This window comes from Microcaecilia unicolor, chromosome 1 (assembly GCF_901765095.1).
Source record: "Microcaecilia unicolor chromosome 1, aMicUni1.1, whole genome shotgun sequence".
Taxonomy (NCBI): Eukaryota; Metazoa; Chordata; class Amphibia; order Gymnophiona; family Siphonopidae; genus Microcaecilia; species Microcaecilia unicolor.
The window spans coordinates 256,505,754-256,521,398 of NC_044031.1; the positions used below are offsets into that span (position 1 = coordinate 256,505,754).

Genomic DNA, 15,645 nt, shown 5'->3' on the forward strand with positions numbered 1-15,645 from the left:
CGAGCAAGCTTCTTAGTACTTGCCATCCTCGGATTACCAGAGGAGGCCTTGCCAAGCGCAGGATCTTCAATAGAGAGGGCCTGCAAGGCGTCAGAAATAAGTGCTGGCAGCTCCTCGTGGTGGAAAATCCTAACCGCGGTGGGATCATCTGGATCCAATGGCAATCCGGCACCTTCCTCTGGCTCCTCAGACCACGAAGGCCTGCCAGACCCCTCAGAATCCCCACAGCCCCACCATGGGGGGGGGGGGGGGGGGAGAGAAGGGAGGTGTGCCACTCTCGGAAGGGGAATTTACCCTTCTACGCTTGTCCTGCGGCCAACTGTCTGGGGAAAAAACGCCTGACGACAATCCCGGGCCAGCCTCCACCGGAGGGGAACCAGGTAGCAATGCAGAGTCAGACACCTGCGGAAGAGCCCTCTTTAACATGAACGCTTTATGTAAAAGCAACACAAACTCAGGGGAGAAAGGCTCACCCTGGTCTCCCATTTCCAATCCGGGGCAAGCAGCTCCTCTGGTTGCCTCCATCCGAGACTCCCCTCCGGCCGAGACTCCCCTCCGGCCTCAGACCCCTCCGCTCCTGCGGGGGTCAGACCATGCAGCGCATCTAAGATGGCGCCCTCTGCCATCTCCACCGAGCGGGAAGAGACATCGCTCGCCATGCTCGTGCCGGCCCGGACGTCTGAAGAGCACGATTTACAGAGCCCCGCTGCTGATCTGCGCTTGCCACAACGTGAACAGCGCTTAACAACCTCCGTAGCCATCGCCGAAAACGGCCGAAATTTCAAAATGGCGGATTCGCGCCCAAAACGCCCCAATTGCGGGCCCTCCCCGAAGGAGCTACAAGACACTCTTACCTTCACAGACCGAGTCCCAGAGCTCCGGTCACGCTGCACAGACAGAAGATAGCCTCAGAATCACAGAGCTAACAAGCGCTTCGCATTTTTTTTTTTTTTTAACACTGTGAGGAAAGTTAGAGGCAACAGCTACAGAGGCACTCCGGAGGTCCAGAAGAGTGGGAAAGGCAGGGAAAGGACGAACCAATGTGCCTGCATCCACATAGAAAAGAGTGGGAAAGGCAGAGACAGGGCAAACCTATATGCCTGCATCCACATAGGGGGAAGGGGAAGGTAGGGAAAGGGCGAACCTATGTGCCTTTAAAGTGGAGCTGCAATAGCCACAACACCCCTGCTACAACTGGCAAAAGCACAGGAGCCACCCCAGGCAGATTCTTGAAGGAGCTGAATAAGCTGCGTCCAACCCTGCTGGGAGATAGAGAATACTGAGAGGCAGATGGAGCTAGCCGTCCAGGAGGCACTATGGTTTTCAGTGTTCTCTATCTCCCCCTGCTGGTAGGTGGACACAACCCATTCGTAATGGATTCATCTGTTGCTGATGACAAGGAATTCATTGTTTAGATTAAGCCTCATGGACTGATGATCAGAAGCCCAGTGCTATTCAAACAGAACTGTAAAATTAGTGCAGGAACACCCCTATGATCAGAGCTTATAGCATGCAAATATAGGCACGCTATTAGCTCTAATCATAAGGGTACTTCTGTGTGACGGATTGTGCCTGGGCACACACCCAAGACACAATCTTCCGGCAGAAATTGTTTAACAGGTCCAGGCTGTCAAAAGCCCAGACCGGTCAAACAGCAGAAGAGGTTTGACAGGTCTAGGATTTTCTCCTGGACCTGTCAAACCTAAGCCCGCCCTCCCACCCCCAATACAAGTCCTGGAGGTCCACCCCATCCCCAAAACACAATAACCCTTAAGCCCAGCGCATCCCAAGATGCACCGGGCATGGCAAGGTGCCACCATTTTGAAGAAGCACCTGAAAAGGAGGGAGGAAGTGCTAGTACCTCCCTCCTCCAACTACTACTACAATGACGAGGTAGGCCACTGGGGGGGGGGGGGGGGGGGAGGAAGAGCGGTCCCACTAGACCACCTGGGCATTTTTGTTCAATGTGGAGGGAAGCTAGCTGTCCCACTGGACCACAAGGGTTTTGAGGTTTTAGGAGGGGGGCCTGGAGGTCCACATGACTTCCAGGTCTTGTGTTGGGGGGGGGGGGGGGCAGGTTTAGGTTTGACAGGTCCTGGAGAAACCTGTCAAACCTCTTCAGTGGGTCTCCTCTATTCCTCTCTTGCTGGCAAACCCTAATGTCAGTTACAAACTGGGACAGGGTTTGTAGCGAGAACAGTACCCTTGTTTAATTAGGGAGAAATATGGGAGACCCTCATTTGCATCCATTTGCATGCAATTGGCAATCAGAGCTGGCAAGCACGTTGTTTCACACGCTGGCCAGCTCCGATCATCAGGCAGAAGCAAACGTGTACGCTAGTAGTGCGCAAATGACCTATAGCGTCTGCGTTTGATAATCTGCTTATCAGTTTCTCTGGTAGTATAGCCAGAAACCTGCATAACAACAGTAAGCAGACCAGACTCTAGCTTGCAGGATGTATGATGGACAATTATGTAAAAGATGTAAAAGCATGGAAAATGAAAAGAGCAGATCATTAACAAGCAAAAATTGATTTATTAATGGAAAACAAATTGCAAAATATGTATACACATAAACAGCCCGACACAGGCCGTGTTTCGCCCAACAGAGCTGCTTCAGGGGCTATATGATAGTCCTTCGCTATCAAATGTAAGGACAAATATGAAATGTCCTGACTATTAATATAAAGAAGATCACTTTAATCTGAAAAAAACAGCCGGATCAGAGATGCCAAAACGTAAACTGCTGACTTGGAGTCAGTACTACAGTCTCATATCTCCGAAATCGCAGACAGTCTGCCTTTGTGCTTTCAAATATGTAAAAGCATCAATATTTATTAAAAAAAAAAAAAAGCTGCCAGTATTAATATCTGCTTACCATATGTTGGAGATTCACGTCCATCTTCTCTGTCACTCTCTTTTTCTCTTCTCCTTCTATGATGCCTGTGACCACGATGCCTATGGCGTCGATGACTCTGTCTACCAAGTGGTACATGCACGCCTATGTACACAGCTCGATGACCTTACAAAAGGAAAGAAAACGACATTTTAAGTTCATTATCTGTTGCAAAAGCAGCAAAGTATTGTAGTATATGAAAGTAAAATCCTTTCCTGCTATACTTGGTCACCAGAATTTCCATTTTTTAAAAAAGGCATAGAAGAGAAAAAAAAACAGCAGAATTAGGCATATAAGACAGCACAGCACATTGTGCTGGGATGAAAGCTCTATAGAATTTCACAACTATTTACAAAGTTCTGAGAGTGTACCGCCATACTGTGTGCCATACTCTCCTCAGTCCCTAGTTAGGTCCATAGCTCAAGAAAGCACGCTGCTCTCGGATAGATGAAAAGGTATTTGAGCGCATGGTTATTCCTGTATAGAGGAAACGCTAGTTAAAGGTAAGTGACTTTGCCTTACCTGAGAAGCAGAATATAACTGGGCTCAGTAGTGAGTCCTCCCAAACTCATAATTAAGTAGTTCTTTGCCCAGTAGCGGCCCACACATCAATAAGGCACAAGCTGCATACATCAGATGTGTTGGTAAGCACTGCTCAACCAAATGCTTTGTCTATGATCAAAATGTAGTCCACACAGTAGTGGGAAATGAAGGTATGAAGAACTAAGTCAAGGCTTTACATATGGTATCCATAGAAACAAATTTCAAGAACAACAGTAGTTGCAGTCTGATTTGATGAGGTTTCACTTTACTGTTTAGAGTACCACCAGTCTAACAGAACTGAATACAGGACACTAATCAATCTAAAGTTTACTTGGCTACTGGAATCAGTGGTGTAGCTAGGTGGGGCACCAGGGGAGCGGCTGCTTCCCCAAACGGAGTTCTGCTGGCGCCGGCGCCTATTTTTTTTTCGTTGTGCAGCACTGAAAATGTGCACCGGCGCAAGTCCGCTCTCGCTCCCCCTGTGCCGTCAACCTGGCTGAACCTGGCTACACTTCTAACTGGAATACCAACTCTGTTAACATAAGAACAGCCATACTGGATAAAATCAATGGTCCATCTAGCCCAATATCCTGTATCCAACACTGGCCAATCCAGGTCACAGGTACCTGGCAGAAACCCAAATAGTAGCAATATTCCATGCTACCAATCCCAGGGCAAGCAGTGGCTTCCATGTCTGTCTCAATAGCAGACTATAGACGTTTCGTCCAGGAACTTGTCCAAACCTTTTTAAACCCAGATATGCTAACCACTGTTACCACATCCTCTGGCAACGAGTTCCAGAGCACAATTAATTGTTGAGTGAAAAAAAATTTCCTCTTATTTGTTTTAAAAGTATTTCCATGTAACTTCCATTGAGTGCCCCCAAGTAAAAAGGAGACAAATAGCTGCAGGGTCAAAAGGAGAGAGCCCTTTTGCAGTCCACTGTGTGATGGGACTTCTTGTATGGATTATTGTGTGGTTTAGGGCAGAAAGTATGAAGAATTATTTCCTCATTGACAAGCGACGTGACAACCTTTGTGTAGAACTTAAGATGAATATAAATAATTTTTATGTTGAAAAAAGTTTATGATTCATAGCAGGGACAGACTGACCATTAGGACAATAGGACAGCAGCCCAGAGCCCACAACAGTAGGGGCCCACTCTCCCCTAGCCTCCATTTAATCACTTTTGATAGGTGGTTAGGGGCCAGTGACCATTACTCCCAGAGGCCCAGATCACTGTCAGTCTGCCCCTGATATATAGGCAACCAAGGTTTGAGGTTCACTTACTCTACTAGCCAAAGTAACCCCTACAACAAATAGTACTTTCCAGGTAATATACTGGAGTAAAGTGAACTCAACTGGCTGAACAGGCAGCTCCATGAGACTAGTAATGATAATATTAAGGTCCCACATCAAAAGGAAGTTTCTGCAAGGGTGGCTTGGCATGAACCAGCCTTTTCATGATCTGAGAAACAATTGTGAAGCTAGGAACCTAATGATGCAGATATGATAGGCTGAGATTCTGCTGAGATGTACTCTGATGGAGAATATTTATAGGCCTAGTCAGAGATGATGGAGAAAGTGAATATGACATGTTGAGAACAATGAATAGGGTGATGACCATTTGTGAAAACACCAGACGGGGATAATCTTTTCCTTATATAGAGATAGGTATACATAAGTACATAAGTATTGCCATATTGGGAAAGACCAAAGGTCCATCAAGCCCAGCAACCTCCTTCCAACAGTAGCCAATCCAGGTCACAAATACCTGGCAAGGTCCCAAACAAGTACAAAACATTCTATACTGCTTATCCCAGAAACAGTGGATTTTCCCCAAATCCCTATGGATTTTTCCTTTAGGAAGCCATCCAAACCTTTTTAAAACTCCACTAAGGTAACCGCCTTTACCACATTCTCTGGCAACGAATTCCAGAGTTGAATTACATGTTGAGTGAGGAAATATTTTCTCAGATCCGTTTTAAATTTACTACATTGCAGCTTCATCGCATGCCCCCTAGTCCTAGTATTTTTGGAAAGCTTAAACAGACGCTTCACATCTACCCATTCAACTCCACTCATTATTTTATAGACCTCTATCATATCTCCCCTCAGCCACCTTTTCTCCAAGCTGAAGAGCCCTAGCCACTTTACCTTACCCCATAGGGAGGTCGCCCCATCCCCTTTATCATTTTCTTCACCCTTCTCTGGACCTTTTCTAATTCCACTATATCTCTTTTGAAGATGCAGCGACCAGAATTGAACACAATATTCGAGGTGCGGTCGCACCATGGAGCGATATAAAGGCATTATAACATCCTCATTTTTGTCTTCCATTCCTTTCCTAATAATACCTAACATTCTATTTGCTTTTTTTAGCCGCAGAAGCACACTGAGCAGAAGGTTTCAACGTATCATCGATGACGACACCTAGATCCCTTTCTTGGTCTGTGACTCCTAACCTTGCATGACCTAGCTATAATTTGGGTGCCTCTTTCCCACATGCATCACTTTGCACTTGCTCACATTAAACGTCACCTGCCATTTAAACACCCAGTTTCCCAGTCTCGCAAGGTCCTCTTGCAATTTTTCACAATCCTCCCACGATTTAACGACTTTGAATAACTTTGTGTCAAAAACAAATTTAATTACCTCACTAGTTACTCCCATCTCTGGGTCATTTATAAATACGTTAAAAAGTAGCTGTCCCAGCACAGACCCCTGGGGAACTCCACTAACTACCCTCCTCCATTGAGAATACTAACCATTTAACCCTACACTCTGATTTCTATCTTTTAACCAGTTTTTAATCCACAAGAGAGCACAAACCCCATGACTCTCCAATTTCCTCTGGAATCTTTCATGAGGTACTTTGTCAAACGCCTTCAGAAAATCCAGATGCACAATATCAACCAGCTCACCTTTATCCACATGGTTGTTCACCCCTTCAAAAAAATGTAGTAGATTGGTGAGGCAAGATTTCCCTTCACTAAATCCATGTTGACTTTGTCTCATTAATCCATGCTTTTGAATATGCTCTGTAATTTTGTTATTTATAATAGTCTCTACCATTTTGCCTGGCACTGACGTCAGACTCACCGGTCTGTAATTTCCTGGAACTCCTCTGGAAGCTTTTTTTAAAACTCGGCGTTACATTGGTCACCCTCCAATCTTCCAGTACCACGCTCGATTTTAAGGATAAATTACATATTACTAATAGCTCCGCAAGTTCATTTTTCAGTTCTATCAATACGCTGGGATGAATACCATCAGGTCCAGGAGATTTGCTACTTTTCAGTTTGTAGAACTGCCCCATTACATCCTCAAGGTTTACAGAGAATTCATTAAGTTTCTCCGACTCGTCAGCTTCGAATACCATTTCTGGTACCGGTATCCCACCCAAATCTTCCTCGGTGAAGACCGAAGCAAAGAATTAATTTAATCTCTCTGCTACGGCTTTGTCTTCCCTGATCGCCCCTTTTACTCCTCGGTCACCTAGCGGTCCAACCGATTCTTTTGTCGACTTCCTGCTTTTAATATACCTAAAAAAATTTTTACTGTGTGTTTTTGCCTCCAATGCAATCCTTTTTTCAAAGTCCCTCATAGCCTTCCTTATCAGCGCTTTGCATTTGACTTGACATTCCTTATGCTGTTTCTTATTATTTTCAGTCAGTTCCTTCTTCCATTTTCTGAAGGATTTTCTTTTAGCTGTAATAGCTTCCTTCACCTCACTTTTTAACCATGCCAGCTGTCTTTTGGTCTTCCGTCCTCCTTTTTCAATACGCGGAATATATTTGGTCTGGGCTTACAGGATCACGCCTGATGTAAATTTTTGACTCTTGCAGTCGCTCCTCTTAAGTTTTTTTTCACCGTTCTCATTTTATCATAGTCTCCTTTTTTAAAGTTAAACACTAACGTGTTTTATTTCCTATGTATACTTACTTCAAAGCTAATTTCAAATCCGATCATATTATGATCACTGTTATCAAGCGGCCCGAGCACCATTTCCTCCCGAACCAGATCATGCGCTCCATTAAGGACTAGGTCTATAATTTTTCCTTCTCTCGTTGGCTCCTGTACCAGCTGCTCCATAAAGCAGTCCTTGATTTCATCAAGGAATTTTACCTCGCTAACGTGCCCTGATGTTACATTTACCCAGTCAATATCGGGGTAATTGAAATCACCCATTATTATTGTGTTGCCCAATTTGTTTGTCTCTCTAATTTCCTTTAACATTTCTGCATCCGTCTGTTCATCCTGGCCAGGCGAATGGTAGTACACTCCTATCACTATCCTTTTCTCCTTTACACATGGAATTTCAATCCACAGTGATTCCAAGAAGTGTTTTGTTTCCTGCAGAATTTTCAATCTATTTGATTCAAGGCTCTCCTTAATATACAATGCTACCCCTCCACCAATTCGATCCACCCTAACACTACGATATAATTCATACCCCGGTATGACAGTGTCCCACTGGTTATCCTCCTTCCACCAGGTCTCAGAGATGCCTATTATTATATCTAATTTTTCATTTAGTGCAATATATTTTAACTCTCCCATCTTATTTCTTAGGATCCTGGCATTCACATATAGACATTTCAAACTATGTTTGTTGTGCCTATTTACATCACACTCAGTACTTGACAGTATTAATTTGCAATCTTTTGTCTGATTTTTATTTAAGGACACCTGATCTACTATGTTCTCTTATGCAACCTCACTATCAGGATACCCTATCTTCCCTGTTATCTTTGAAAGATACCTTATCCCAAACCATGCGCTTTTGAGCGACTGTCTGCCTCCCCCCCCCCCCCCTTTCTAGTTTAAAAGCTGCTCTGTCTCCTTTTTAAATGCCAATGCCAGCAGCCTGGTCCCACCCTGGTTAAGGTGGAGCCCATCCTTTCGGAATAGGCTCCCCCTTTCCCAGAATGTTGCCCAGTTCCTAACAAATCTAAAACCCTCCTCCATGCACCATCGTCTCAGCCACATATTGAGACTCCGGAGCTCTGCCTGTCTCTTGGGCCCTCGCGTGGAGCAGGTAGCATTTCAGAAAATGCTACCCTAAATATTCTGGATTTGAGCTTTCTACCTAAGAGCCTAGATTTGGCTTCCAGAACCTCTCTCCCACATTTTCCTATGTCATTGGTACCTACATGTACCAAGACAGCCGGCTCCTCCCCAGCACTATCTAAAATCCTATCTAGGTGACACTTGAGGTCCGCCACCTTCGCACCAGGCAGGCAAGTCACCAGGCGATCCTCACGTCCACCAGCCACCCAGCTATCTATATGCATAATGATCGAATCACATACAACAGCTGTCCTAACCCTTCCCTATAGGGCAGCACTTGGAGACATATCCTTTGTGTGAGAGGATAGTACATCCATCCCCTGGTGGGCAGGTCCTGGCTACAGGAGTACTTCCTACTTCATCAAGGTGATGCTCTCCTTCTAGAGACCTCCCTCCTCCAAGGTAGTACAGAGGCTACCAGACTGGAGGTTGGTCTTCTCTACAACATCCCTGTAGGCCTCCTCTATGTACCTCTCTGTCTCCCTCAGCTCCACCAAGTCTGCTACTCTAGCCTCAAGAGAACGGACACATTCTCTGAGAGCTAGGAGCTCTTTGCATCGAGCACACACACATGACATCTCAGCAACTGGGAGATAATCATACATGTGACACTCAATGCAAAAGACTGAATAGCACCCTTCTCGCTGCTGGACTGCTGACTCCATCTTAGTGTTTTTGAGTTTTTCAATAATTTAAAACTTGCTACAATATTAAGGATATTAGCCGAATATAAAAATGTCTTTTAGTTTATATAGTATATTGTATGATTTATTTAGTGTTTCCTTCTTAGATGGTAATGAAATATATTTAAAACTCTGTAAGAGCACTCCTTGCTTGTTACCCTAATTACAAGGGTGGGCGGGAAGACTAAACTAGATCCTGCAATGCCTGCTAGAGTCTATCTGTTAATGCTGTGGTACAAAGTTTTTAAAACTATGGGGAAAAGACTATGGAGATTAGTTGATAAAATTTGCTTTTTTTTATATATTTTTATTTTGCCTATCACTAACCTATAATTCCTCCTTTAAACCCTAATCTTTAAGTTCCCAAAGAACAAAGCAAAATAGTGTTCACTTACCAGAGAAATGTCCTCTTCTCTCAGAACTTCTCAAATTGATGTTAAGCACTCTCACAGCACTAGGTACACTCAGCTTTGATGATCCCAGAGGCTTGGAGAGCTGGGTTGTTCCGTGTAGAGCGAGTCATTTGTGGGGACAGAAAGAGCAGCTTAGTACTGAAGGTTGTGGGTGGGTATAATGGTTCACCTAGCAGTCAATCACTGGTAATCATGCTACTCTCAAAGCAATCAAATGGCAGATTGTGACATGAGGGTGTGTAGCAAGCATATACATCAGTTATGTTGTTGGAGGTACTGTAGACCTCCTACATATTAAGGGAATAGTATGAGTGCTGGAAGGTTGTCTAATAGCAATGTGTGTGCAGTAAATAGCACACTTCTCTTCTGTTCTAAGCCAACTCAACGAATGTTGTCATAATTTGGTATAAAGACCTGCACAGGAACGGGGTTTGCGGGAATCCCCCCCAGGGCTGCAAGATTCCCATTGGGACAGAAGCAGTTCTGCACGGTTCCCCTGAGGGTGGAAGCAGTTCCTGCGGTATTCCTGTGGGGATGAAAGCAGTTCCCACAGGGTTCCTGTGGAAGTGTAAGCTGTACCAGTGCTAGTCTCTCACCTACCAAATATCAAGTTCTTTAAGTGCAGCCTCCTCCTTGCTTTAACAGTGCAGATGCAGAAAGTCTTCCTTTAAACCTCACTGCTCCCAGGCTGATGCGCAGGCTTCAGACCTGACATAGATAAGAGCATCACTTGACCTACTGGTGCATGCAAGTGGCAAGCTCTCAGCACACAGTGCCTGCAAATCGAAGACAAGTCTTGCATGTGCACACCAGATTGTTCCAAGTTCAAAACTTCCGTTCCTTCCTTCCTTGCTTGCTTGCAGTGTTGTGGCTCAAACCCAGAGAGAGATTGAGACAGAGAGCGGACCAGAATTGTTTTTTTGTTGTTGTTCTTGCTGGGATGGGTGGGAACGGGTTAAATTCTTGCAGGGATGGGTAAGATTCATGTCCCTGTGCAACTCTCCAGTTTGGTGTTGCTGCAGTTATTTTCAGGGAAGAGAATGTATTAAGTGTTTCTCCTGCACAAGGCCTTTAGAAACTGAGCCATGCAGCATGAAGTGGCTGGCTGTCTGATGCTTGCTGTTGCCCTGAGGGGTGGCAGAAAAATTCCCGAGGGAGGGGGGGATGGGACTAGGACTGGGGTGATCTTCAGGTGCACTGGCGGTGGGGGGGGGGGGGGGGGCTTGTCCCCTCCATGTATTGAATTTTAAGACATAAAGGGTAGCGCGCTATGGATTTGATATACCGTCTTTCTGTGGTACAACCAGAGAGGTTTACATATACCATATGCAGGTATTTTCTCTATACCTAGGGGGCTCACAGTCTAAAGGTTTGATCCTGGGACAATGGAAAGATAACTGACTTCCCCAGGGTTACAAGCAGCTGCAGTGGGAATCAAACCTGGTTCACCCAGTTCAAACCACTGCACTAACCATTAGGCTACTCCTCCAGGACACAAGTACTGCTGTTCTGGAGCAGACTGAAGGGTTCATCAAGCCAAATATCTTGTTTCCAACAGTGACCAATTCAGGTCACAACTGCCCAGCAGGATCCCAAAAGACTGACAAATTCCATCCTTTCATCCGACGAATAAGCGGTGGACTCTCTCAAGTCCACTTTAACAATTTGCAGACTTTTATTTCCGGAACTTGCCCAAATCTTTTTTAAAGCATGCTATCCAAACTGCTTTTACCATATTCTCTGGTAACAATTTCCAGAGATTAATTATAATCTCTCCAATTTGCTCTAAACATACTACTTAGAAACTTCATTGCATGCCCCTATTACTTGTGAATCTTTTATTCTTTCCACATATCCATCTACCCATTCCATTCTACTCACTTTATTGACCGCTATCAAACCTCTGCTCAGCCATCTCTTCTCGAAGCTGAAGAACCCAGACTTCTTTACCCTTTGCTTATAGGGAAGTCATTCTATCTCCTTTGTCATTTTGGACATCCTTCTCTGTACTTTTTTTTCATTCACCTATATTTTTGAGATGTGCTAACCAGAACTGAACACAACATTCAAGGCACAGTCGCACCACAGAGTGATATACAGGCACTATATTGTTTTCATTCTTTTCATAATAATTTCAAACATTGTTTGATTTCTTGGCTGCCACGGAACACTGAGCTGAGATTGCAATGTATCATTGATGACACAGGGATCATTTTCCTGAGTGGTGGACTTCTAATGTGCAACCCTGCATTTCAGTCCGCTTATGATTTAACTACTTTGAATAACTATCACCTCACTCGTTATTACTGTTTCTGGGTCATTTAAAAATATCAAACCCATATTGATTCTTAATAATAATATCTATCCAAACTGCTTTTACCATATTCTCTGGTAACAAATTCCTGAGATCAATTATATTCTCTCCAATTTGTTCTAACATACTACTTAGAAACTTCATTGCATGCCCCTAGTACTTGTGAATATTCTTTTGGGCTTTTATCAGATATTATTATTAGCAATAATTATGGGTTTGGTATGATTACAATAGGGTGATTCCTATATGCCATCAATCTGTAATAGTAATTTCCATTTAAAAAATATGTTAAAAAGCAGGTGTTTAGAGGATTAGAGAGCTTTTGGTAGAAAGGGTAAAAAGGATTTGAGAGGAGTTAACAAGGCTGTAGGTTAAGAAAGGGCAGAGACATAACTAGAGGATGAGTGAAGCCTGACCACACAGTGATATAAACCAGTAGCAAAACACACCAAGCAAAGTTCTAGGTCAAGAAACATCTCTGCCATTTAGCAACTATTTACAGAAGCTATAAATTTGGGTGCATCTAACACACCATCCACATGCTGATGTTTATAGAATACATCCCTGCACAGTTGGTTGCTGTATATGCTGACTCTCTGTCTCATCAGTCCCTTTCAGTGCACATACATGTACATGACTTGTTATATATGTACGCACTGCTTGGCCTTCATATAATACCGCTCGATGTATTCCCTGCTTTTGGGAAGACAGATAGTGAAGTAGTGTGAAATTATACTCTGTCCTGTATTTTATGGCGCTCTTTTTCTACCTGTACATTTTCATTAGACTTTTTTGTAAATCATCTACACATAGTTTTTCCAAATTTGTCAAATCAACAAAATTTTAAACATAACTTTTATAGACTTGCCACCTATATTTTTAAACTGTTTGTACTTTCATTTCACAATTTTTCAGCAAAATAAATAAAAGTTTCATAATAATCTATGAAACCAAGATAATGCAAAAGTTAAAGGCTTTCAGAAGGGTTTATATTTTCAAACTATTTTCTGGCATTGCAAAATGAAGCTTCATGTCCTTTACTGGTATAGCATAGAAAAATAGGCTTCATTGTATACAAACAATGGAACATTCTGAACCATTAAAAATTATAGCACAGGGAAATATAAGTAGCTTATCTGAAAGAAGGTATCAAACTTTTCAACTCCCATTTGAAACAATGGTAGGAAACACCTAATTCAGGCAAGGGTAAGGTTTTTCACAATGGCCAATTCATAGCACCACAAGCCTGAACTTTTATAAAGGAAAGCAGTTCTTCTGCTATTCACAACATGCAAGCATTTATCAAAATAAGCTAAACAGACAAAAAAAATTAAGACATACATGAAGATCTGACAAAAATCAATCTATATATCTCTATCCCTAGCCCATTAAGTAGTGCAACTTTGCAAAATGTACTGTAAATAGGATACTAAAAGGCAGTAGTGTCAGAAGAATGTTTACAAGCATACAGGAAACGGTTGAGCAAAGTCAACAAAATGAAATATAAAAGATCTCATTAGGTAACAGACTACAGACACTGACTAGCCAAGCCTTGGTTTTATAAAAATGTTACATTATTCACAACCCAAAAAATACATTCCAAACCCAAACTCAAGGTGGATTATACTGAGGTGTAGTTATATAGTACAAAAAATTCAAATAAGAATAGATATATATTTTGTATCTGAAATTGCTATTTATTGCTATAATATTTTTTGTCTAGCTCATATGAGATTTTGAACAAGCATGTCTTATACATATGCAAGTATTCTCCACAAAACCTTTACTCAAAGAAATATGTATACCATAATGCCCTTTTAACCTCCCGCTGTCTCCTTCCAATGTTTCAAGGTTTTGTTCCAGTGTTTATATTCCTTAACAACACTGTGATTGTCTCGCATAACTCTTCACAATGTATTCCATAACCAAGTTGTAACAAATTGTATTTCCATCATTCATATCGTATTGTAAGCCACACTGAGCCCGCAAAAAGGTGGGAAAATGTGGGATACAAATGCAATAAATAAATAAAATAAATAAAAACAATGAATACATTGAATAAATTACAGTTGTTACATAATCCTTATCTTTTTCAAAATAGTATGAACCAGTGTCTCATATTCAAATGTCCATGTAGTCAAAGAATAATGCAAAAGTTCATGTATTCAAAGAGTAATGCTAGTTCCGTTGTACCGTGTTAATTCACTCCAAATTTATCCTTGTTCAACCAAATGTGTTGACTGAATAATCAAATCAAAAGTAGTATCCACAAATTTTCTTTCAACAACCTGTATACAAGAAAGTTCTTGCAGCTCTACACAGTGCTGTGTTTCGCCGTTGGCATCCTCAAGAGCTGTTTATAAATCCCTAAAATATAGCGACATATCAACATGATTCATCCGTTATATATATTTTCAACAACAGTAGCTGTAAATACAACATGATGTTAATCTCATATCTGCTATCTCATTTTATAAACGTATTTATTGAGCGCTTGTTTCCAAGTATACTTACAATTTGCACGATATTCATCCTAATTCTCACTGACACAATCATATAGTACCCAGAGACCTTACAAACACTGCTACTGAGGCAAGAGAAAGTGAAGTGACTTGCCCAACTGGTCATCTCAAGATGTATGCATGTAAGCAAAAATATAAATGGAAAATAAGCATGTGGTATTCCGTGGAGAGATGGGGGGGGGGGGGAGTTAAGAGGAGCTCCAGCATAAATCCTGCTTATCACTTGCCAATCATTCCTACTTCTATCAGCCATTTAACATTTGCTTCCTCAAATGTAAACTAAAACAGTGATTCTAAACCTGTCCTAGGGTCTACCAGCCAGCTGGATTTTCAGGTTATCCCTAATGAGTATAATGAAAGTGTTAACATCTAATCAGGTGGCAGTGCTATCTTTAGGCTTGTCTTTTGTACCGACTCAGTTTTATGATTCATTTCATATTAGTGTTTACTTGAATATGTTTTTTTGCAAGGTAAAATTATGTATCATACCTGATAATTTTCTTTCCATTAATCATAGCTGATCAATCCATAGACTGGTGGGTTGTGTCCATCTACCAGCAGGTGGAGATAGAGAGCAATCCTTTTGCCTCCCTATATGTGGTCATGTGCTGCCGGAAACTCCTCAGTATGTCGATATACAAGCTCCATCCGCAGGACTCAGCACTTAGAGAATTACACCCACAAAGGGACACTCTGCCCAGCTCACCACCGCCGAAACGGGGGAGGGGAATTAACCCAGCTCATCCCCACACAAGTGGGGGAGGGGAATCCGTCCAGCTCATCCCCGCGGAGCGGGGGAGGGACACCACCCCGCCGATGCAGGGGGATCTGGCTTATCCTGCAACCGCGGGAGGAGCTGACTGACCCTAACACCGCCGAAACGGGAGGGGTACAAAGCTGCCCTACTGCCGCACGAAGCGGGAGGGAGCGCCGGCAGAATTTAAGTCTCAATTCAGCCCCGTAAAACGGAGGGGAGAGGAATGCAGCAGCTCACTGTAACACAAATTCGTCTCAACTCTTGAAGAATCCATTGAAAAACTTGAACACGAAGTCCTCCTGAACAGGAACTGAAGACTAAACTTGAACCTGAAATGCAACCAGAATATAAACAATACAGATATCTGGGAGGGGCTATGGATTGATCAGCTATGATTAATGGAAAGAAAATTATCAGGTATGATACATAATTTTACCTTCCATA

At 42.8% G+C, this 15,645-nt stretch overlaps 1 protein-coding gene across 1 annotated transcript in view; it reads right to left on the reverse strand.

Annotated features, from left to right (window-relative positions):
* SLC4A7 (solute carrier family 4 member 7) overlaps positions 1–15,645 on the reverse strand; it is a 413,178-nt gene that overhangs the window by 286,311 nt on the left and 111,222 nt on the right. The window contains 1 exon segment of the mRNA XM_030205798.1: positions 2,879–3,022. Within this exon segment, the coding sequence (XP_030061658.1) occupies positions 2,879–3,022 (144 nt within the window).